General features: G+C 39.4%; 3 protein-coding genes across 9 annotated transcripts; 2 read left to right on the top strand and 1 right to left on the bottom strand.

Moving 5' to 3' along the window:
* Positions 1-713: 713 nt before the first annotated feature.
* On the bottom strand, positions 714-12818 carry LOC117590657. Of its 2 annotated transcripts, none has more exons than XM_034283509.1 (3): positions 12033-12815; positions 11760-11976; positions 714-727 (listed from the first exon to the last, which is right to left on the bottom strand). In XM_034283509.1, the coding sequence occupies exons 1-2, from the start codon at positions 12462-12464 to the stop codon at positions 11776-11778; spliced, it is 633 nt and encodes a 210-aa protein (XP_034139400.1). In that variant the 5' UTR covers positions 12465-12815; the 3' UTR covers positions 714-727; positions 11760-11775. The 2 variants fall into 2 exon arrangements, with proteins under 2 accessions (XP_034139400.1, XP_034139399.1); XM_034283508.1 differs by lacking the exon at positions 714-727 and adding an exon at positions 11437-11619 and having other exon boundaries at positions 11803-11976; positions 12033-12818.
* Positions 768-11326, top strand: LOC117590654 (tau-tubulin kinase homolog Asator). Of its 3 annotated transcripts, none has more exons than XM_034283503.1 (14): positions 768-888; positions 1817-2321; positions 2404-2769; positions 2839-3228; positions 3297-3500; positions 3710-3778; positions 3842-4168; positions 4242-5081; positions 5399-5547; positions 8108-8252; positions 8585-8984; positions 9115-9447; positions 10142-10241; positions 10322-11326. In XM_034283503.1, the coding sequence occupies exons 1-14, from the start codon at positions 800-802 to the stop codon at positions 10569-10571; spliced, it is 4167 nt and encodes a 1388-aa protein (XP_034139394.1). In that variant the 5' UTR covers positions 768-799; the 3' UTR covers positions 10572-11326. The 3 variants fall into 3 exon arrangements, with proteins under 3 accessions (XP_034139394.1, XP_034139392.1, XP_034139393.1); XM_034283501.1 differs by having other exon boundaries at positions 9115-9750; XM_034283502.1 differs by lacking the exons at positions 5399-5547; positions 8108-8252 and having other exon boundaries at positions 9115-9750.
* A 3747-nt stretch (positions 12819-16565) lies between the features above and the next one.
* On the top strand, positions 16566-22145 carry LOC117590653 (transcription initiation factor TFIID subunit 3). 4 transcript variants are annotated; one of them, XM_034283499.1, is made up of 8 exons: positions 16566-16975; positions 17044-17595; positions 17664-19511; positions 19582-19692; positions 19745-20607; positions 20877-21276; positions 21347-21836; positions 21901-22145. In XM_034283499.1, exons 1-8 carry the CDS (start codon positions 16810-16812, stop codon positions 22019-22021), a joined length of 4551 nt encoding a protein of 1516 aa, XP_034139390.1. In that variant the 5' UTR covers positions 16566-16809; the 3' UTR covers positions 22022-22145. The 4 variants fall into 4 exon arrangements, with proteins under 4 accessions (XP_034139390.1, XP_034139388.1, XP_034139391.1 ...); XM_034283497.1 differs by having other exon boundaries at positions 19576-19692; XM_034283500.1 differs by having other exon boundaries at positions 16567-16975; positions 19748-20607.
* Positions 22146-23824: the final 1679 nt, after the last annotated feature.

Genomic DNA, 23824 nt, shown 5'->3' with positions numbered 1-23824 from the left:
TACTTATATGTATCTACATATTTAATGTGCAAGTAGTGGGTGCTGTGTCTAATAAAATTTAAAAATATATTCATATGTACATACATACAGAATCGTGTCACGTGTCGATAATCCCTCGGTGATATTCGGTAGAAGTTTTCGTTGAAGTTCTCTATAATTAAATCTACAATACTGTATAATCCCAAAAATAGATTCACACACAAGACACCTAAAAATGATCATAAATAAATTTAGATGCACGGGTATATTCAAGATGCAAAAATGGAATAAACAAAGAGTGTATACATATGTGATATGTATTTCTGTAAAAGCAATTTTTTAAGTGAATTCTTAAAAAATGAAAGATTTCTTTGAATACTACGAGTAATTACATACACACATATGTACATAGCACAGTTATGGCAAAGTTGAAAAGAAACGATTTCTTCAGATCCTTTTTAGATCTGTGGAAAACATTTTTAGAAATTGGGATACCGCGGACATTCTCGGCGGACTACCACGGACAAGTTTTTGGAGCAATAAAGACTGTTGTACCCATCAGGGCTGCTATTTTTTTCGCCACCTCTGTGTGTTATACACACAAGCATGTGTGCAATGCATGTTAATATATATGTACATATGTATGCATGTACATATGTAGGTAGTGTAGAACTTTAGGAAATACATTCAAAATGTTTACATAAGGATTATATACATTATACATATATGTATGTCCATATATAAATAGCTGTTCCATAAAAAATGTAAACAATACAAAAATATTTCAGACTACAACATTAAACTATGAATTGGAGGTTTAATGTATAGCTCATGTGATAAAAGACGATACTCAATACAGGAGGAAAAAAGTCCAGAAGGATCCAAAATGCATTTACAGGAAAATCCCAGGTAACAGTTTATTTTGTTATCAATATATCGATAAGAAAAATTGCACACACATTAAATTTCGAACCGAAATTTAGCAGACCCTGTAACTATTTGTGGGAGCGTTTTCTGTTTTCTCCTGTCATCGAGCACCACGCATGCGCAATCCTCAATGACAGCTGGTGCTAGTCATACTTAGTAACAGTAACCACCAGACACTGCCATCTCTTCTCTCTCATTTCCTGAGCGCTGCTTGGGGCTGCTTTGTCACGAATTCGATTAGACGACGAAACTTTACTGGGAAGGAAAAGCAGTCAAAGCGTACCAATCGATATGTGTATTTTATTACCGTGAAAATTTTGAAATTGCAAACGGACGACTCTTTCCTTCTAAAATTTAAAAAACAAAGTCTCCTGATTTTTGCTTTTGTGCGTGCTTTAAATAAGACTTGGAAAAATCCTTCGCACGACGAGAATTTCAACGAGAGTAGATAATTTTCCAGGTCTTGTTATACATAACCATTACGTGGACGCATGGTATGTACTATGTATTGATGTACGTTAACATATGCATGAGATCATCAGCATGTAGAATGTATTTCTGTATATTGGAAGAAAAAATTATTTTCAAGTCCTGCACACAATAATTTTCCCCAAATTTCCCTTAAATGTGCTCCGTTCCTATGACTGCAAACTCCAAGTGGGGAAGAATAATTGTTCTCCCACGCCTCGACTGCACTGCACATACATATATGTATGTATACATATATGTACATGTGAACATTATGTACACTATGTACATACGTACATATGTGCATAGCTAGATCCGGTGATTTTCTAGACTATACCTGAACTATTTTGTAGACAAACACAGCTGTGTTGGTGGGATTTAAAAAAACTGAACATATTCTCTGTTGGAATAATGTTCTACACACAGAATATCCTTGTTTCAGAAACGACGAAAATGTTGCTGCGTCAGGAGATCATGATTCACACCCGAACCAGGAGCAGTACATAACTCCCAACCACAAAGTGATCCCCAGCCCTAAGAATAACCACATTTTGCGGTTGCATCCACCACAGTCGAAACCACCACAACCGCCTCTCGCAAGGAATATTTTGCAAGGCCAAATCTTACAGCGAGTCCAGCCGAGGACTGGCACGGCCACGGGCACTGGTGTTGTTGTGGACACAGAAGCGTCTGAGGAGCACCGTTATCCCAATGTGTTGCAGCGATCGGCGACTTTGCCAGCGAAACATCGCTTAGGAGGAGTAGGCCGAGGCAGAGTGACTTTCAAAGTGCCATCTTCAAGAAATCCAGGCCCTGCTCCAGCGCAGGTAGAAGAAGCAACAGCTGAAAAGGTCAGACACGCACTAGGAGTAGCTCCAAAAGAGTCTTGCAAGATGACTTCCGAGGATCTTTTGCAGCCGGGCCATGTTGTCAAGGAGCGTTGGAAGGTTTGTCGCCAATATCCGCATTTTTTTCTTCTCTGAGTTTACCTTTTACATACAAATATAAATCGCTTTGTAACCCTTAAAGGTGGTTCGAAAAATCGGTGGAGGTGGTTTTGGTGAAATCTATGAAGGGCAAGACCTTATTACACGTGAGCAAGTGGCACTCAAAGTGGAATCCGCAAGGCAGCCTAAGCAGGTGCTCAAAATGGAAGTTGCTGTTTTGAAAAAGCTACAGGGAAAGGAGCATGTGTGCCGCTTCATTGGATGCGGCCGAAACGATAGATTTAATTACGTGGTGATGCAACTTCAAGGAAAGAATTTAGCAGAGCTTCGGAGGGCTCAGCCGCGTGGTGCATTTTCGCTTAGTACAACACTTAGGTTAGGCTTACAAATTTTAAAGGCCATCGAATCGATACATTCTGTGGGATTCCTTCATCGTGATATAAAACCGGTAATCTAATTGCTTTTACCGGAAGAATTGAATTTGGATGTAATAACGATCGTATCGTTTTTCTTCCAGAGTAACTTCTCCGTCGGGCGTTTGCCCTATAACTGCCGGCGGGTCTATATGCTGGACTTTGGATTGGCTCGGCAATACACCACCGGTACCGGCGAGGTGAGATGTCCCCGAGCTGCAGCTGGCTTCCGCGGCACAGTTCGCTATGCATCCATCAATGCTCATCGTAATCGAGAAATGGGACGTCACGATGATCTATGGTCACTGTTTTATATGCTCGTGGAGTTTGTTAACGGCCAGTTGCCGTGGCGAAAGATAAAAGACAAGGAACAAGTAGGCCTAACAAAGGAGAAATACGACCACAGAATTTTGTTGAAGCATTTGCCGTCAGATCTAAAGCAATTCCTGGAGCACATACAGTCTCTCACCTATGCGGACCGACCGGACTACGCGGTAAGCTAACTCTAGGACTTCAGTGGAATAGTGTATGGAAAACTCTAATAAATGTGTTTTTCTTACAGATGCTTATTGGACTATTTGAGCGGTGCATGAAGAGACGCGGCGTCAAAGAGGCAGATCCATATGATTGGGAAAAATTGGACACTTCATCAATTGGCAACATCAATTCAAGTGGCAACGCATTAGTGCCTGCCAAGAATGATTATATCCACGGAAATATAACACAAATGACAGTGGCTGCTTCTAACGCGAGCGGCACTGAATACGTAAGTCCATAGCTCAGCAACTTGCATTAAGTCTTTGTTTCATTCGGCGTACCGAGTCTTTGCAATATAAATTTGTTACGTTTGGTTACAAATAATTCAATTACAAATGACTTATCCAAGTAAGAAAGAGCTGATCTGACTCCACACCAACCTTACAATTTGTTAATACTATTAATTTTTCCCTGTATGTTTTGTCGCATTTTCAAAAGGTTCGAAAGCGGACTGATGTTGATACCGCCCAGATAGCATCGACAGAGCCTTTGCATATGAAAGATAAGGTATTTCGACGTCGCCGTTTAATTTGAAGAAGCGCAAAATAAATATTTGAAATTGGTTAACAGGTTGACAGAAACTGCAATGCGACGTCGTCAGTTCCCCAAACACAGGCCAAAGTCGAGGCATCCGTACAGCATGGCAACTCAGCCAATAATCAAAATACCCTACCCAAAGTTATGTTTCAGCAACAACATGCACCACAGTCTGCCAACACTGCGATGGCTACGCCGAATCTCCCCAGTTCACTAAACAAGTCATCAATGGTTGGTGTTGGAAACCATGAAGCACCGATAAAGACACCACATTCAGTAATTCATGCGAAGAACTGCCAACCCCACAGCGGAACCGGATCATTTTCTGCATCAAACCAAAACAACTCTGCTCCTGTTTATGTAAGAAGGCAATAGCAATAAACACAGTTACAGTTACGGTTAAATTCAGTTGCATTCAACTAATTTCTTACAGTATCCACATCTGGAAGATAAGTTTGCAGCCACTCAGCTATTGCAAACGAAGAAGACCGCCGAGGGAGAGCGCAAAGGAGATGTTGATATCGAAGTCGCACTCATTGCAGTGGAATGCTCCCAAGACCAGAAGATCGTCGAGACAAATGTTGCTGAGAGTGTCCATAGAACACCACAGTGCGGCGGAGAGCAGCAGCCGCCACCGCAACCGAAAAATATAAACCCAAGTGGCAATACTGATAAACAACAGCAGAAACTGGAAGCATTGCCGTCAGAAAAGTGCAGCGATAGCAAGCGATCCGTGGATGATCTAAAGTCAACCTATGGCCGCCTCCGTGTTCTTACAGCCCCACCTATGAGCGTGCATGATCTAACCCTTGGTGGGGCCCAAAGCCAGCAAAGAGATGAACAGTCAGTAACACATGATCAGGATGCTCTAGTTTTCTGTGGAGGAGCAGGCGGAGGAGGAAGCACTGCCTCTAAGGTTGCCATGTGCCAGCGCGGTCAGTCTTTTGGCATGGTTGGCGTACCGCCGGTCAATCGCCGTTCAGCAACATCCACCAATTTACGTCCGTCTTCCTCGGGTGCTGCTTCCAATTCGATTCAACGTATAAATAGCGCATCAGCAGGTGCAGCTGGTTCAGGAACTGGCAGCAACACAGCCAGAAGCAGTGTTACCGGCGACCATTCAGTCACTCAGTTCGCATTGATAGACGATGAAAATGTGTCCGCATTACAACAGGTAACCAGGGGCGGAGCTCTCACTCTTGCTTCCCAATGGAAAAGTCAGTTTGATGACTCTGAGGACACGACCGATAACGAATGGAACAGAGAGCCACAGGTAAATTGGAATGTAAACTAATCATGAAAAGATGGGAGTTCTAGTTTCCAATGTCCAATGTCAGGGATCGCGTTCGGACTAACGATAAATGCTTAAAATGTCTTCCTGTAACATTAACAGTTTCAGTGCTAAACACGGTTGCGAATCCCCTATTATTAATTTACATTTAATAAGATACTAAAATTTGTGTGCATCCAATATCTTATATTCAACTAGGAAGATTGTTGTTTTTTATTAATTGTTTTTTTACCAAATTTAGTGGTACCTAGTCTAAGATAAACCAGTGTAAAATATACAAACTACATTTCACCTCACAGTCGCAACCCAATTTGGATCAATTGATTAAGGGGGATGTTTCATTGCCACTGTTAAATGAAGCTGCAATCTTTTCCCTAACTGCCGTCGCTGATTCAACCAAGACACCAAAGACCCAAACGTCCCAAGATGCAAAATCCAGGCTGAAAAGGTGAGTCTTGAACCGATGGCTAATCAATACATACATATTTATAACCTTGGTACATTTAAAAGTGACCCAATGCTTTTAAATGTAAGTACATCATAAGTATGTACATATGTATGTATCTTCAAACCCACATATTAAATCTGTTCTCGAGCAGAACGGCAATCCGAGTGATTATACGAATACTCCCTTCCCAGTCCGTCTGTGCATTCCTCTCTTCTTTGTCGTTTAACAGAAAGAATCAGTGGTAAATGCATCCCCAGATGTGAGTTTCAGTGTTAGGGTATCAACAGGATCGAAATGTACTACATTTTGATTCTCACCAGAAAAGCTTTATTGTTTTCATATGGACATAGATTCAATTACTATTGGTAAAATTAATAATATTGAAAACTCACCGACCATACCATCCACAATATAATACTAGATATCCTGTTCAGAGCATGTAGGAAAATGAAGGTAACATATTTGGCGCCCCAAAGAGGCACGAATATCCAGATCAAAGACGCTGTTTACATACAGTACATACACACAAATGTATGTACAGCTGTGTTCAAATATTTTTTTTTTGACACATTTCTAATATTTCAAATTAAACGAGACGCTTCTTACGCGTCACAACTTTTATACCCGGTACTCATTACTCAAAATTGGGTGGCTCTAGCTCTTATAGTCTCTGAGAACTAGCTGACAAACAAGACAAAAACACTACTCCTTTTATGACCAGCAGTTTTCATGAGTGTTCGACAAAAATCATGAAAATCAAGAATATGGACTGCAAATGTATCGAGTATTTTTCCTGATTTGTATGGCTGCCATTTCAGTCTATTCAAAAAGGCATCACTTTTTATACCCGGTACTCGAAGAGTAAATAGGGTATATTGTATTTGTGCACAAAGTGGATGTATGTAACGCAGAAAAGGAATCGTTTCCGACCCCACAAAGTATACATATTCTTGATCAGCATCAATAGCCGAGTCGATATAGCCATGTCTGTCTGTCCGTCCGTCTTTCCGTCCGTCCGTCTGCCCGTCCGTCCGTCTGTCCGTCCGTCCGTCCGTCCGTCCGTCTTGTTGAACGCCTGGATCTCAGAGGCTATAAGAGCTAGAGCTGGGTTGTAGATGTAGATGACAGATAAAGAAAAAATGTTTAATTTGAAAAAACCGCTATATTACAGATGTAGTACTGAGTACCGGGTATATATAGAAGCGTCTCACACGTCCCTTCTCGTTTTTTCATAAAATCGAAAATAAAGACAAAACTCAAATTATAATCTATGTTTCATGTTCTACTTGTTTCTTGAATTTCAATATATAGAATTTAATCATTATTAGATTCGATTTAGATTAACGGACTTGCAGTAATAATAATATATTTGGTATTCCCCCATAAGATTTCGCTGAGACTTCGGTCCAGGGACTGAGCCGGACATTGTAAAACGTCGATTTGTTCCAATGAAATCAAATTCCTATCAAGATTTCCTGACTGTTTGAGATGATTATCCTTTTTAAGGATCGTTTTTAGAAGCATGAATGTTATATTTTCTCGCTATTTTAAAAGGGCTAGGGCTCATAAGGCCCAACCCAGTTTCCCCATGATCCCTTTTTTATGATTTTGGGTGGAAATCGGATTTCTGTGAATGCAAAACATATTCTTTGCCTAAAGCCTATCTAACCATATAATATAACTTTTTCTTCACTCTGATAAAGACCCGACAACATGGGTTTTGGGTAACTTAAGTCGTGCACCCATGTGTCGTATTATGAAGCGTGTAGCTTTTTTTTACTTCTTGCACCTTTCTAATACGTAATCAGTTGTCTCTTAACTATCATATAACTGACAGAGCGATATTCCGTTTTTTTTTCATTATTCATTTTCATTTCGAAAGCTTGGACCTGCCTTCAACTACCTTCGACCATCCTCCAAAAGATATCTATGTTTTTCGCATACAAAATCAATTTTCCGGGGGTTTCTTCTACCTAAAAATAAGAGCACATTAAGCTTAGTTTTTAATATCACAATAACTTCTGATTTCAATATTTTGTCAAAATCTTAGATCTCCTCTACTGGACCGAGCCAAGGTTTCATTTAGACTATAAAAACAAAAATACCGCTATTTCTAAAAATTTCTTTCATAAAAATATTGAATATACAAATTAAGCTTGTCTTGATTTTCAATTATTAAAATATTTACATCCAGCACTACTATTTTTACGAGCAGACGTTTTCATGGGTATTTGTCAAAAATCATGAAAAGCAAAAAGATCACTTGTTTAATTTGAATGATGGGAGGTGTCTCAAAAAAGCGTTGAAAGTTATGAGGAACACAGTGTATTTATTTATTTCCATTAACAATTATCTGCTAATTATGGACTAGGAATAAATGAAATACAAGTACAATACAAGAAGACGAAGGAAATATTTATAAATTTTCTTAACTATGGTGATGGTAAATGTTAAATACAATCTTTTCAATATAAATATGTATATTATTTTAGTGCAATTTTCAATGTATTTTATTGGTTTAGAGTACTACTTCTGCGTTTGTTGATTTCCCCTATCATAGGTATACACTCAACATAGCCGGGATCGAGAACTACGACACGTTGAAAATCTCTTTACCGCACTGCTGGTCCGACCCTGCAATGGGTAATTTATTACGTAAAGACTTAGAGCCACCGGCTGTGCAGCAAGCCGCTTTTGACAATACAGTAAGCATCTGAAAACTTTAAATTTTGCGGCTTTGTGGTCGCTCCTAGAATAAGTGAATTGTTACATTCATATATCAGCATACTAATTAAAAGAGTCCTGCATGCACCAAACCAAGATATGTTCACTCATAACCACGTTCCGGAAGACATTTTAAGCATCTTCTTTTAAGCATCGTTCACACCCGTGTTTGTATTCAATGGAACTACCACAAGCACAGGATACGTTATGATTAAAAGGTTGAGTTAGAAGTGGTGAGAAACACTGCCATGAACGCCCGCACCATCCGCTTCGAGAACTAAAGCACCTCTTGGGCATTCTTTTCATTTTATAGGTATATCGAATGGATATAGCCAGGAATGTTTGCGTGCGAGAAACATACTCGGAAATCACCCCGCTAGGACAGCCAAAACCTTCTGTTTCTATCGTTTCGCAGGCGATATTGCCGTCATCATCTAAAGATGATAATGTTGCGTTTCAGTCAAATAGGTCAAATGAGAGCCAAACCAAGTCGAAACATCGAAACAGCCTTCCGAATGTGTCAATAGCCGACATTTTTGACGAGCAAAAGGCACAAATACCAAATTATAGCTCTTTGGTGGGGAATAACGCGGCTCAACCTTGGTGTGTTCAAACCACATCTTTCCAGAGGAGTAATTTGCCTGTGAGTGAAGAGATCCAGGATAACAATGGTTGTGTTAGTGGGCGTCTGGAAATTCGAGTCATTCCCAAAGGTATGCAAATAATATACATTTCTGTCTATCCAGGAATGCAATCCAATTGCACCAACTCGATTTTATTACCTTTTACTATATGCAATCAGGTCAAACATTATTCTACTATTCGTTTTATTTGTGCTTTCAGAATCCTCACATTTGGATGAATCTGTTTACTATGATGCGCTGGCAGCTGCTGTTAAGATGACTCCAAGTACAACTAGCCAAGGCATTGCTTTTAAAATTCAAGGCCAAGATTCTAGTGATAAGGTGCTAATGAACTGTGATGAAATAAAAGCAACAGCAGCAGCAGCAATGAAAGCTTCCTCTCCGAATGCAATCAATAATTGTAAAGTACCAGCCGACAAAGCATGCAACGAGCCATGTCGCCTCAGTTCCCATGTGGTTGATTCCATCAAGCTAAAGCTGAATGGAAATAGCGAAATATGTAACATAAAGGAACAGGCTTTGGAAAAAACAGGTGATTTAGATACTCAAATAACATGGGTGAGTTGCGGCCAGGGTGGAGCCGAAGGTGGCTGTGAGCCAACGCTTTTGGCACCCAGCAAAATACCAGTGCGCCAATCAAAATGTGCTTCATGGGCTGGTGCTGATACTGCCACAAAAGCTTTAACGCCAATCGGGTCCTTGGCAGGACAGCATCTTATCCAAAAAAATCTACCATTTGACATGTCCAATTGTATAATGGACGCTATTCCTGTTCGCCACGACGTATACTCTGGTGTTTTACAGAATCCTCCTAATAATACGGACCTAACACCAGGTTTGTTTCCTTTACGATGTGGACTTTGCCTACCAACTAATTGATCAATGACAACACGAGCATCTGCTGCACGATGCATGTATTTCCTGAGTTATAACATGTTTCAAGATTCGAATGGTTTTATTGAAGTTGTATTGAGATATACTCAACTATTCAGCTACGATTTCTAAGTATGTGTGGTATTTTAGTTTCACCGTTTATCGTTTTATGCGTTTGTATGTATATTTCCCTCATACATATGTTATTAGATTAGAGCGTCTTCCTATTTGAAGTAATAATGCTTTTTATGTTGAATTGCAAGAGCTGGCCATGATAACTACCTTCTATTCGAGCGCTAGTTCTGTTTAATTTTCTTCTCTGATTTTCTTTCGCTTCCAACCATCTCATTTAGGACTACGACGTCGGCGAGAATCCGCTGAAGGAAAGTACATAACCGACCCAACGCAATTACAGCTAAGATTTCAACGTCCTAGGTCCCGCACTTCCAGTCGGTAGGTTTTTATCAATTTTAAATACATTTATTCGTCTCTATAATGGTCACATACATTCATACTCATGTGTAACGTTTAAGAACTCGTGGCATACCCACAGCAATGTTAGGAAATTTTGATGATCAATCAACTGATCTCAGTGAAGAAAAGGCTGGAACTATTGGAGCCCACTTTAATACAAAGCAATATGAAGAATCGAACTTAAACAATATCACATGGAGTGAAAGTTCAACAGATCAACAAACTAAGAGTAACATCTCGCCGCCACCGGGGGAGCCAAAAATAGAAAATAGTGCGCGCCTTCGTCGATATAGACATAACATAGAATAATTTACATTCTCAGTAGTAATACTACAATACTAATTTGGCCCCAGTACTTATTTCGAGATGAATAACAGAGTCCATTGAGTACAGTTCACAAATATTGGCTCCTACATACATACATACATACATACATACATACATATGTAAGGTATCGAAATTGTGTTCGACCTGCATAGACAAACTTTATTTATTTTCTTTATTTTGCTATCTATGAAAAATTAAATCAAATATTTTTTTTCTCATGTCTACTTCTGGGGCATGGAAAAGTAACCAAACCAAAATATAATGAAAATATTCAAATAAGCTTTAAAAGAAACGCCTAACTCCGTTATTTATACATAGAATCAAAATATATTGATCGACTAAGAACTATCGCACCCGTACACCTGTAACTCACAATTAATGATGCCCCTCAACGATAAACGACATCTAATTATCTCCGTATTTAATACTTACAAATTTAATTGTGAATGTTTTAAGTCAAGGATGTATTATAATACATTTTCAAATAAAATCATTGGTAGGTGAATTTCAGTTATTAATAAATTAGTTTATACTTTGTTATTTAGTTTTATGTATGTTTTGCAAGAGCGTTTAACTCTACATATGGAGTTGTCGTTGCGATTTTAATTTCAGTGATGTCAGTTTGTAAAAACGTGTGACCTTGATGTTCACCAATGACCCGATAAGGTTCGCTTACCTTTCACATTACAAAAAGTGGAATTTTCTATGGAATTAGGTTTTTATTGTTTTTTTCCAAGGTGTTTTTTCTATCACAATTTAATTTATTCAATATACGTACAATCAGTTTTTCTTTATTGTAAATATTAAGGCTATTATCTTAAATGTAATAGTTGAAAGTAACCTCAATAAAATGTAATTATTAATTAAAAATTAAATATAATTGTTTCTATTGTCCATAAGAAAACAATGTATATCTTTCATTTCAATTTTTGCTCGACCCTCTAACAGGTTGACAAAAAAGGCAAATAGTTGTATCACTAGCATTGCTACTAGCTAGCATCTGGACGTGAATTATCTCTTGAAGGGCTCTCTGAAATAATATAACGAAACATAAACAAATTTAAGTTAATTAGGCTATAAAATCTTCAGCAAACCACGTGGACGAAAACGTGACAGACCTCACCAATATACATTTTTTTAGCAAATAATATATTTTTAAAGTATTCCTACTAGGCATAAATAATATTTATAAAATTATGCTAAAATTTCTTGCCTTCAATTTGCCAATTTCAGTACGAAGTGTTATGATTTTCGTTTCCCCATGACCTATGATTCCTTTCAATGTATCGACTTCATGCTGAAGTGAAGTGACGAGTTCATCATAGCTCTTTGATATATTCTTTTCGATACCAATCCTTGAACGCAGGCACAAGGATTTTTTCCTTATCTGTAAAATAGGCTTGCGTTGTCAGTGTAAACATTTTTAAATACATTCGCACTGACCTGGTCCCTCAAAGTCGCATCTATATGAATGCTTGAAGTTTTCCTTATTAAGTCACAAGAACTTGTGAAGTTGGTTGTCCCTAAAATGCCACTGTGCGCCAAAAATTGTTTGGCTCCATCAATTCTAGAATTCAGTGATTGCATCTCTTTACTCTGTTCGCTCGACTCAAACGCAGACTTTCCACTTGAATATAAACCTAGAGCATCAGTTAGATATCTGTCTGTGCTTTCCGTAGTATCCATAGCATTTCCATAGTATTTCCGATTGTTAGTGGCACAGATAAAGCTCATGTCGTGATACGAAAGCGACTTATATTCCGTGCGTTGGCCTTGTTTCAGCTCCTTCGGAAGTCGATTGTTTGGCTGAAGTGTTACTGGCTTGTATTGAAATGTCAGAGGCTCGTTTCGACCCGAAAGATTCCACTTATACATTTTCGAGCTATTTCCACGTACTTAGAATCTGTGACAGCCAAGTCACAGTTACATCTGGTGTTTAAATTTTCAAATAGGGGATCTATGTTGTGCAGAACATAATGCAAAATTCTTGGCTATCTGATCCGAAGGCATTTGTACATATGTATGGTTAAACACCTTATAAAATAGCTCAATAAACTATCATCTTCATATTCATCTTTTCACAATTTATTTATTAGCACATACATATGCATTGCCGCGGAATATTCAGAATATTCAGTTCTTTTGGCCGCAGCTAATTCAGCGAGTAATTTTGAGTATGCATGCTTATTCCATCCCATTATTATCAGAAACGGATCACCCTTCCATTCAGCCTGTATATAAAAATTTTGATTCAGATCAAAACATTTGTTTTAGAAACATTTGTACGTCACAACTTGAATACTTTTATATACGTACATATGTGTATATAAAAGATGTACTAGATGTCATTTCGCCATTCTGTCTATAATAATGATCAAATCTCGCCTTAATTCGGGAATATGATAGATATGCCTGCTCCCCTACCGGACACCATTTGTCGGCTTCGAACCAAACAAACTTGACAGATTTGGGTCTATGAACAAGCTTTATAATTATTTTTTTCTATGGCACATATTTTTTTACGGGTTTTGCATATGTAGCATATTTTCGACCTTTGTGGGGGATTTACAATATACTATTTACTCTTTTTGTGTAGGGTATAACAACGCAAATATTAAACTAAAATGTTTGAGGTCAGTATAAGATAATGTACATTTAAATCCCAAAAACCGAAATCTGTCAAAAACGAGAAGGGACGTGTGTGTGAGACGCTTCTTACGCGTCATAACTTTTATACCCGGCACTCAGTACTACATCTGCACCTTAGCGGTTATTTGTAAAATTTTAGATTTTTTCTTCATCTGTCATCGACATCAACAACACTACTCACGCCAACATGCTCCTTCAGCTCGCTCCCCTTCCCTAGACCCACACACTGCAGACTCGCGGCAGACGTAGTGGCCGCACACAGCAGAAGCAGAGTGTGAATGAGAGAATGTGCAAGAAACAAATATAAGCAGCGGGACGGGGTGGGTTTAGCCACTGAAAATTAATTTCTTCATTGTGGCTATAATAATGATCCAATCGGATCCCAATTTGGTGATCTGATAGATACGGGCATTCCCTACGAAATGTTTTCTTTTATCCTCAAAACTGTAGGTTTGGGAGGTTTTCGCCCTTTTTTCGCGGGGCTAATTTTTTAAATACACTGGCTTCAGTGTGAGCATATAGCAGTCCGGAGCCAAAATTTGGTGGCTCTAGCTCTTATAGTCTCTGCGAACTAGCCGACAAACAAGACGGACGGACGGACAGACAGACATGGCTCTATCGACTCGTCTATTGATGCTGATCAAGAATATATATATTTTATGGTGTCGGAAACGTTTCCTTCTCTGCGTTACATACAACCGTTATTCTCACATATACAATATACCCTATTTACTCTTCGAGTACCGGGTAAAAAGATCTAGGTTTGTTTTGAAGCGTAAAAACGCTGTTTCATAGTGCGATTTAACTTGAATAGATTGAGCCGATTTCGTGGGCGTTTGTCAGAAATCTAACAAAAGGAAAAACAAATTAGCAACACCTATCTAAAAAGGAATACATTCACACGCATATCTTATAACTGGAAGGGACGTGTGAGACGCTTCTTACGCGTAACAACTTTTATACCCGGTACTCAGTACTACATCTGTCCCCTTGCCGTTTTTTTTTAATTTTACATATTTTCTTCTTGTCATTTACATCTACATCACTTCTCACGCCAACACGCTGTTTTAGCTCGCCCCCTACCCTAGAGCCGCACACTACACAAAGCAGAGTGTGGATGAGAGAAGTTTTTAGTTTTCTTTTATGTTCAAAATGGTGGCTGTGAGAGATTTTAGCCCTTTGTGGCGGCGGAAAGGGGCGGGGCTTATTTTTGCAAATACACATGTAACAGTGGGATACAGCATACAGAAGTCTGGATGCAAAACTTGGTTGTCCAATCTATTATGGTCACTGAGTACTGGGCGCACATAAGGACGGACAGACAGACATGGCTCAATCGACTCGGCTATTAATGGTGATCAAGAATGTTTATACTTTATGGGGTCGGAAACGTTTGGTTCTGTGCGTTACATACAACCGTTATTCCCCACAAATACAACACAGGTGAAACACTAGGCACCCTCCGATGAACCATACGATTTTTCTCAAGATAAGTTAAATTAATTTTCCGGAAGACTTTTGGAGAAACCCATGGCCAGATTCATTTCTAGAGAATGTGATTTGACTAGTGAGTCCATCTAAGACATATTTTTGAGCTAAATGTAGCTAAATGCATACGCCAAGTGTTTCACCTGTGTTTTTTTTTAACTGGAGTTTGATACAAAATTAACTTTTTCTGTTTTCGTTGACCGTACGCAGTACCATCATCATGGTGTACGAATAATATGTGTGCTTACGCACGTACATATGTACTATGTTGCGTTGCAGACAAGCACTCAAGCAGACGGAACTTCTCAATTCTTCGATACGCTTATTGGTCACATTAAAGGTTGAAATAAATATTGTTGAAATTATTATTTATTACCAAAACCGAATTCTTGTATACTTATATACTAAACAATGGAGCTGGGAAAAAATCGATTCTTTGGTTTTGGTGTAAACATCGATTAATTATTTTTTGTCTCAAAAGTTTTCCAATGATTATTTAAAGATAAAATATGTTGTCTAGCCCTCCAAAATATTGCCAAGTATACCCCTGCTCAGTTTTAAAGTATACCATAAATACACCGAGGAAAATCATACTCCCCGATTTTGACAATTTCTTTAATACTACTAGCAAGCTAAGAAAGTATATACAAATATTTTTAGTCTTAAAGCCTAGTACACAGATCGAGAAAAAGGGGCCGCTAAAAAAATCAGGGATGATATTCGTATGGAACCGATAAGAAATTTTTGCGCGCATCAGCTACTTTCTAGCGGCTGTACGGCACTTACCAAATATATTGTTAATTTGAGCCAAGCGAAACGTCACCGCAGAATGTACGTCGCGAAGTCCCAGGCCTCTGCCAACGTCGCAACTACAAGTATTAGTGCGTGTAGAACACTACAGGCAGGCAGTATTAAATTAGGCCGATTAAATCTAGACAGTCAGTCGATAATATTTTGTGGTATTGATGTATTTGTGTGGCATTCGTTGGTATGTTGCAGCTCGACACATATAGATCTGTTCTATAGTTCGAAAGGGTACCTAGCAAAGAGAGAGTAAAGTCTCAATAACATGGAGGCAACAATGCCGCTGAAGTTGAAAAATATATGACCACCATGCTTCTAAACGAGCTTAAGGCCATCAAGCGGCAAAAAAAAAGGAAAAAATTATTATAGATTAATGAGATTATATTGAATTTAATTGGATTTTTAATTTGTTTAACTTATATGAAGGCCAGTTGCTTCATGTTGCCAATACACAGACCGGGCTGGGCTGCTAAGAAACGGAAACCACAGGATCGTGCCGTGGAGGGGCGAAGGCTGCGATATGGACTCAAAACTATCCAATTTTGAATAGGTGCTTGGATGCGTTGTTTTACAACTTTGCCACGGGCGCACATATTCCTTGGCACGGCCCTGCTGTTTAATCAAAGATGTCGTCGCTTATTTCGTTGATTGTGCTCCTCCTCCGATCATGCAAGAGCCGCCAGTCTCACTAAAATAATCTCCTGCATGGATCCATTTTGCATTCATTGTTTTATTAACCTTTTATTCAATTTTCACACATTTTCAAAAAGGCAAACAAAACAACAAACGTGTAACCGCACGGAATGCGGGTTTCACCTCTGGTCACACTCTGGTGCTGGCAAAATATATGGCACATTTTGACTTGATATGGCAAGTTTTTTTTTGATCTGAGTACTAGGCTAAAGGATATTTAAGGAATAAATAAATTTAAAATGCTTACGGTATATTTTGAAAATGAAAAAGTATATTTCGGTATATTTTCGAGGCCCTCACGGTATATTTGATCGATAATTCCGAGGTCACACTGCACTGGTGATATCCCTTATCGGAAACCATAAATCATTAATTATTAATTAAGGGGTGTAGAGTATGTCTGAAGCAAACACAGTGTGCATTCCTATAATAAAACATCGTGTGTTTATTAACTTTGTGGTTATAAACTTAACGCTCCTTGTTCCCAGCGCTAAAATTTCCATATATTTCTTTTACAATAGATAATTCAAGTATCAATACAGTATAAACTTATGTACATACATATGTACTACGTACATACCCAGCAATGGCAGACAAATACTCTTCAGATCTAATGCGAATGGTTATTGCTCAAGTAACCCAAACTATTGGATATAGCAGCACACTGAGTGCACCACTAGAACTGCTGCAGGACATTTTGATAAAATTTATGCAAGAATTCGGACGCGACTTGCATGGACAGATGGAGCACGGTAAGCGAAGTTACGCTGTTCATTGGTTCTTCATTGTATTAGTTTATATATTGTTTTTATTGGTGTAGCAAATCGGCTTGAGCCAAACCTTCAGGATGCACGCCTGACCTTAAAAAGTCTTAGCATTAATGTTCTAGAACTTTTGGACTATATTGAAAATGTTGAGCCGGTTCAATTTAATCGCGATGTTGCTGTGTTTCCTATCAAAAGAGCTTCGAATATGAATTTTCTAAAGCCTGGAAGTGCAGAGACCCTGACCCGTCCAATCTATATATTTGAGTACTTGCCACCAATGCAGCCAAACGCTGAACCAAGTGAACCAACGTCTACCGCGATGAACACTATTCAGGACTCTGAGTCTGAAAAGACGCTAACACCGCAACAGGGAAGTGTCTCGAAAGTCGATTTGGAATCGCTCAGTATGGTAGATAATCGGACACAAATACCAATTGATACTCAGTCGCAGTCCACGCCACTAAATTTTCCTTCGAGTAAAAACTGTGACCCCGATAATGGACGGACAGTACGCGAAATGAGTAGTGTGGTAATGACAACAGGGGGCTTCATTTCTCCAAGTATCGAAGGAAAACTCCCAGATGCTTTTGTACCTGATATAATTGGTAAGCTTTATGGAACTTGTAAATTATCTGAATTTATATTGAATTTGTGTGTCGTTTTATATTGATAGAAAAATATAAAGGGCTGCATGCACCGCCAATACCCTCGCCAGTAATCGCTCCGCTGGAAACCGCCGCAACTAAGCCGGATACATCAGTCATTGAAGAAATTCGATACTTAAATTCAACCGCATCGAAATTAAATGAAAGAGACCATCAGCATATCGAGAATCGAAACCCACCGACAGCTAAGAATAGTAAGAAAGAGGGCAAAATTGTAACACCTCAAGAGAACGCGAACCCGTCGGTAGCAGTTATGTTGAACGCCAAAGCCTTTAAGAAAATCAAGAAACAAAAATATTTTTTATCAAACCTGTCCGGCATGGAAAGGAGTAAGGCCGAAATGAATTTCCATGGTGGTAAGGCTCAAGACAAAGCGCAGCGGAAAGCAATGAAAATGTTTCAGAAATTAGCAAGGAGCCAAAATGAGGCCGGGAGCAGTCAAGTTCTACACCTGAAAAAGTCAAAGAAGCGTGTTAATCGGGGAACATTTCCAGACGGATCGTCGGAAAGGATACAAATGGAAAAAATATTAAAGAAACAAGCTAAACACAAACAAAAACGGGTTCAGGGACACGGCCTGCAGTCTGCGGTTGAGAGAAAGCCGCTAGATATTGCCCTACCCACCAGTGATCCTGCTCATGTTGGAGTGGCGTCAAAAAGTGTAGCGAAAAGTCACGAAGAAACTGATCTCAAAAGTAATGCCGATAGACGCACAACTGTTGTTGTTGCCGCACATATGCAGAATCAGGCCAAATTTCCATTAGTAAGCACAGCATCGGAGCCAACTGGACCACAGGGACCTCAAACAGGAGTATCAGCAACAAAGAAGCATATCATCGAACCAGAACGAAACAAATTGGATATTTTTAAAAAAATTTCAAAACCAAAAACGTCAAGGCTTGAGGTCTCAGCGCTATCGGGCACTCTAGCTGTTGCTGGAAGTCCATTTGAAAGCACAGCTGGCAACCCACCACTGATTAATTTACCATCCGGAACGACCATAACACCAGCGCCATCACTGGGTCTCAGTATGGAACACATAAATGTTACCAGCAGTATTTCATCAGTTTGTCATCAAACGCTACCCAGCTACGGTGTAATGCCAACTCCAGAAGCACCATCACCTCAGGCAGATGTTGACCTAATGATCATAGATTCGTCAAAGCCAAAGAAACGAGGACGAAAACCAGGTGGCAAGAATCAAACCAAGCTCATTGACACTGTGGCGCTGCTGGAGTCGCAGACGCAGCCGCAGCCGCTACCTCCAATTCAATCGACGAAAAAGGGCAAGCAAACCCACTTAAATGCACTATCCGTTTTGCCCTCATCTGCATTGCTGATGAATTCCAGTTTGATCCCTGAACCTCCTATACCAACGGAGCCCCTTAACTTGAGTAGTGTACCTCATTGCAAGGGGAAAGAGAAGAAGGAACGCAAAAAATACAAGTCAAGACATGACGCTTTCCTACCCGAAAATGAGAAGGAAAGGGAAATAGGCTACAGCGGTAACTCCATCGAGAATACCTCCCCGACGAAACCTATTTTACATGTTACCAAAACCAGTTCTATTGTTGCTAGTGCTAGCCAATATATGGCGGTTGGGGGGGGTATGCCACATTCGTCTTTATATCCCAGCAATCAAACGGGAATCGTGCCTTTGTTACCACTCTTACATTTTCCGCCACGACCAGGTCTGATACCTTCTGGGCCAGGTCTGATACCATGTGGGACAGGACTATTTCCGGCGGCGGCAGGTCTGGTGGGGTTTGGAAGTAGCGGGTCATTCATGTCTTTCCCAGGAACAAGTGGATCCGCTTCTGATTCAGTTTGTCGTTTAGGCGCTGTTGATACTAGTGGTACGTCAATCGAGATGAATCAATAATTATAATTATTCGTTTACTTATATTTTTGTTTTCCTAGAAACGGATACAATCGGACAGTTTCTGAGGGGGCCCTCCGCCCAAACTGATGCAATGACGGAGCGAACCTATTGCAATGTTGCTCCCCTGGTACCTGAGTCTATGAAGTTTAGTGTAGGTGAGTTGTGACTGGCTGTTCTTAGGAAACAGATTTGTAATGCAGTTGAAAGCAGGAGGAGGTGGAGCAGTAGCTGGAGCTACCACTGGGCCCACTGGTACAGAAGCAGTTTCAAAACCAAAGGCGAAATCCTCTGCACAGGCTACCGGCAATCTCGGTGATCCGATTGAGGTGTCAGATGACTCCGATGAATCAACACAAAATAGGAAACAAATAATCCCGACGAACCTTGGCAGAACGAGCACGTTACAATCGCAACTTCTACCACATGCAACAACACCAGCTACTTCTATAGATGATTCTCAACATCATTCAAAGGACATACTTCATCCCTCAATTTCGCCAAACTCGTGTGAATCTATCAAGAAGTTTAAGAAACAATCAAAGCTTGGCCATCAGGATGTTAAAATGTTATCTTCTACAGACACACCTTCCTGCAACACACCCTGTTTCCCAGAATTTAATATGCCCAGTTTCAAAGGAGGTGACAAGTTTAGCTTGGCTGGCGGCGCGGATCTCATCCCATTGTCACGGTTGGAATGCGGATTGGCGTATTCATCTCAAACGGTTCCCGTCACAAGTTTGTCAGCTGGCGCAACATCTGCTTCCGGCCTGGTTTCCGCTCATATGAATGTGTCCGAGGATCAGCAGTTTATGCCTAGCTTTTCGAGCTACGAGGATATTACCATCACGCCAACAAGCAGATTGTCCAAGGGGCAATTAACAGATGAACAAAAAATGCGTAAGCTCCATAAAAAGCTGAAAAAACCCAAGGAGGGAAAAGTAAAAAAAAAGAAAGAGAAGAAGGATAAAGTGAAGGAAAAGGAAAGAAATGGCAGTTCTATTCATAAAAGCGAAAAGAAAATCAAAGGGCCCGACAAGAAACAGAAGAAGGAAAAGAAGAAGGACAAGCAGGTGGGTTTCTTTGTCTAAATTTAGCTTGCAACGAGTATACAATTGAGCGGGCATAATTTATTATGATTCTTATCGCATTATACACATTCATAGAATATATTAAGAATGCGAAATGTAAACTTATACCAAATTTGAAATATTTTTTAAGTTACTTTGGAGCGTTTCATATTTGAAACTTGAAGACTATTCAAGCCGTTACAACAATTAAAATCTTGATCTATATATAATCTATACAGATTAGACACCCCCTGTTCCGCTCTTAATTTCAGATAATAGCCCTTGTCCCGGCAGATGCAGAGGACTTTCAAAACATTCATCATCTGCCAAAGTCGAACGAACTCAGCTCTAGTTGCGAAGTCTTTTCTGGGCCATCTCTAATGCCATCCATTCCAATCCAACCATCACCAAAACAATCGCCAAAAGCACCCAACGACACATCACCCATATTGGAGTTTTCCACAAATCCTGTCCCAAAACTTACTCTAAAACTAGGTGGTAGATCCACACCGATACCGTGTGCCGACAATTATATAGACGCACAAGATGCAGGAATCGTACAACTTTTAACTATGGGGGGCTATCCAAAAAAAAGGGAACACGAACGAGAGGATTCTCCAGAACTAGCTCGCTTTTCCCCCTTGGTTACTGGACCACCCAAGGCGAAGCCATGTGAGTGCAACATTGAACCATTAGCAAATGATAAGGCGACTAATGGAAATATAAAAACTTCAACATTTAGGTGAAACTTCATTTTCAATCATATCCAGTAATACGGTAGGGCCTTTAAGCAACTCTAACACGACCAGCAGCCCGGTAAAGCCTTTAACCTTATCCATGGCTCCCATGCCGGCACAAATGCTGCCAAGACATCCTGCTGCTGCTAATTCAGGCGGCTGGATTTCTAATACAAGTAATAGTGCTGTAGCTTCGTCCACGCTTTCTGCCAGCTCTGTTTTGTTACCACAACAATTGATGTTGGCATCCAAGCCCCTTATGAATAACTTGACTTCGGTAATGGGAATCAGCGCTGAGACGCCATTGGGAACAGGGCTGTTGCCTGTTTCCCCCAACAATTTCTCAGACTGTCCTCCAAAAATTTTGGAATTAAACCGCCCTTCATCGTATGTTGACGCCGAAGGTAATCGAATCTGGATTTGCCCGGCATGCGGAAAGGTTGATGACGGCTCCGCAATGATTGGATGTGATGGCTGCGACGCTTGGTACCACTGGTAATTAATAAAAATAGGTAATCATTTGTCCTATAATTTTCTTACGAACCATATTCGACATCAGGACCTGTGTTGGAATCACTGTTGCTCCGAAGGACAATGACGATTGGTTCTGCAGAGTTTGCATTACCAAAAAAAAAGTACATGGCTCAGAGAAGAAAAAGAAGCGAAACAAGAAAAAGTAACTTGGAACTTAGTTGGCCTTAGATTTTCAAAACACCCCATTAAATCAATAGTTGTATTGTATTGTTTATGTATACATATATGTTCAATAAAGATTAATTATGTAGAACAAAATTAAGCAATAGACTTTCTCCGGCTATTTTTCATTTAAATGAGTACAATGTGATGTAAACATAAGTACATACATACACATGCCTACGTATACATATGTACAAATGTTATACAGACGATGTTTACAAATTATAATTGCACATCGAAATCGATTTGCACTTGTTTTGGAACTAAACAGCTTTGTACCAGGCTGAGTGCAACCTATCGGAATAAGTTAGCTATCCAGTAAAACCAAAGCAGCACAACACAAACTCGCTGTTCATGATATGAAAACTCCAACAACCTATTCTAAGCATTGTAACATATAATATGTACCATTGAGCTGGCAACATCACAAAATTAAGCTGGAGGATGCATTAAAGGAAAAGCGGCTTTTAAGACTGCCTTTGTGCTCAATAAGAATATTTAATCATCATTAAGTGCATATAAATACATATGTATATGTACATAAGAATATGCATGTAATGTTTGTATATCGCTAAATTATTTTCAACAATATCGAATATCTCAAGTATTAATAATACTTGTCGACAAAATCGAACTTTTGTTTTCTATGGCAGAATTAAAAAAAACTGGTATTTGTTTATTTCTTTTTGCAGAGGTAGAGGTTCGTTTTTTCACATAACTTAAATATCGTAGGTCTGGTTGTAAGGGGCACTCCCATTCTGAAAAGCTAATTGATGTAGCTAAAAATTAAACCCAAACACTTTTAGTGCTTTTAGTTTACCGTCTGGGAAATATTAGTCTTTAAAATGCAAAACTGATTATCTGTGCTGAATCTTAAACGAAATATCGACTTCAAAAACTCAGGAAAAGTCGAGCAAAAATTATATCCTGGGTCTTAAGTTCGTTATATGGGTTCATTCATTCGGCTTCGTTTAAGGTATTGCTTAACAAAATCTTAGGAAAGACTGCTGGGCTAAAAACGGTCAACAAAACAAGCGCTACCACTAAAAAAAAACCTTACAAACACTTACCAGTTTTTAAAAAGTCTTTAATAAAAAGTGTTGCCATTGACAAAAACAACGTGTGAAACGCTTCTTAAGCGTCACATCTTTTATAACCGGTACTTAGTACTACATATGTACCGTATCGTTTTTTTTCTTCTAATTTTAAATTTTTCCTTCATCTGTCATCTACATCTACATCACATCACTTCTCACGCCAACACGCTCATTAAGTTCGCCCCCCTCCCCTAGAGCCGCACACCACACGAAGCAGAGTGTGAATGTGAGAATGTGCCAAAAATAAAAAAAGTTCTGGACGGGGTGGGTTTGGTTAATGATCCAATCGATAGGTGATCTGATAGATATAGTCCTTCCCTAAGAAATTGCGTTTTTAGTTTTCTTGTATCTTCAAAATTGTGGCTGTGGGAGATTTTCACCCTTTGTAGGGGCGGGGCTCATTTTTTCAATACACAGTGTGAGCATACAGCCAGATGCAAAATTTGGTGACTCTAGTTTTAATAGTCTCTGTGATCCAGGCGCTCAACAAGACGGACGGACTGTCATGGCTATATCGACTCGGCTATTGATGCTGATAAAGAATATATTTCCTTCTGTGCGTTACATATATTCACTTTGTGCACAAATACAATATTCCCTATTTACGCTTCGAGTACCGGGTGCAATTACTTGGCAAACATAGTGATATTTCCCTATGCTATGGCGTTGATTGATTATAGCAGGGCTCGG

This window comes from Drosophila guanche, unplaced genomic scaffold (genome assembly GCF_900245975.1).
Source record: "Drosophila guanche unplaced genomic scaffold, DGUA_6, whole genome shotgun sequence".
Taxonomy (NCBI): Eukaryota; Metazoa; Arthropoda; class Insecta; order Diptera; family Drosophilidae; genus Drosophila; species Drosophila guanche.
This window is presented reverse-complemented; position numbering and strand designations above follow the sequence as displayed.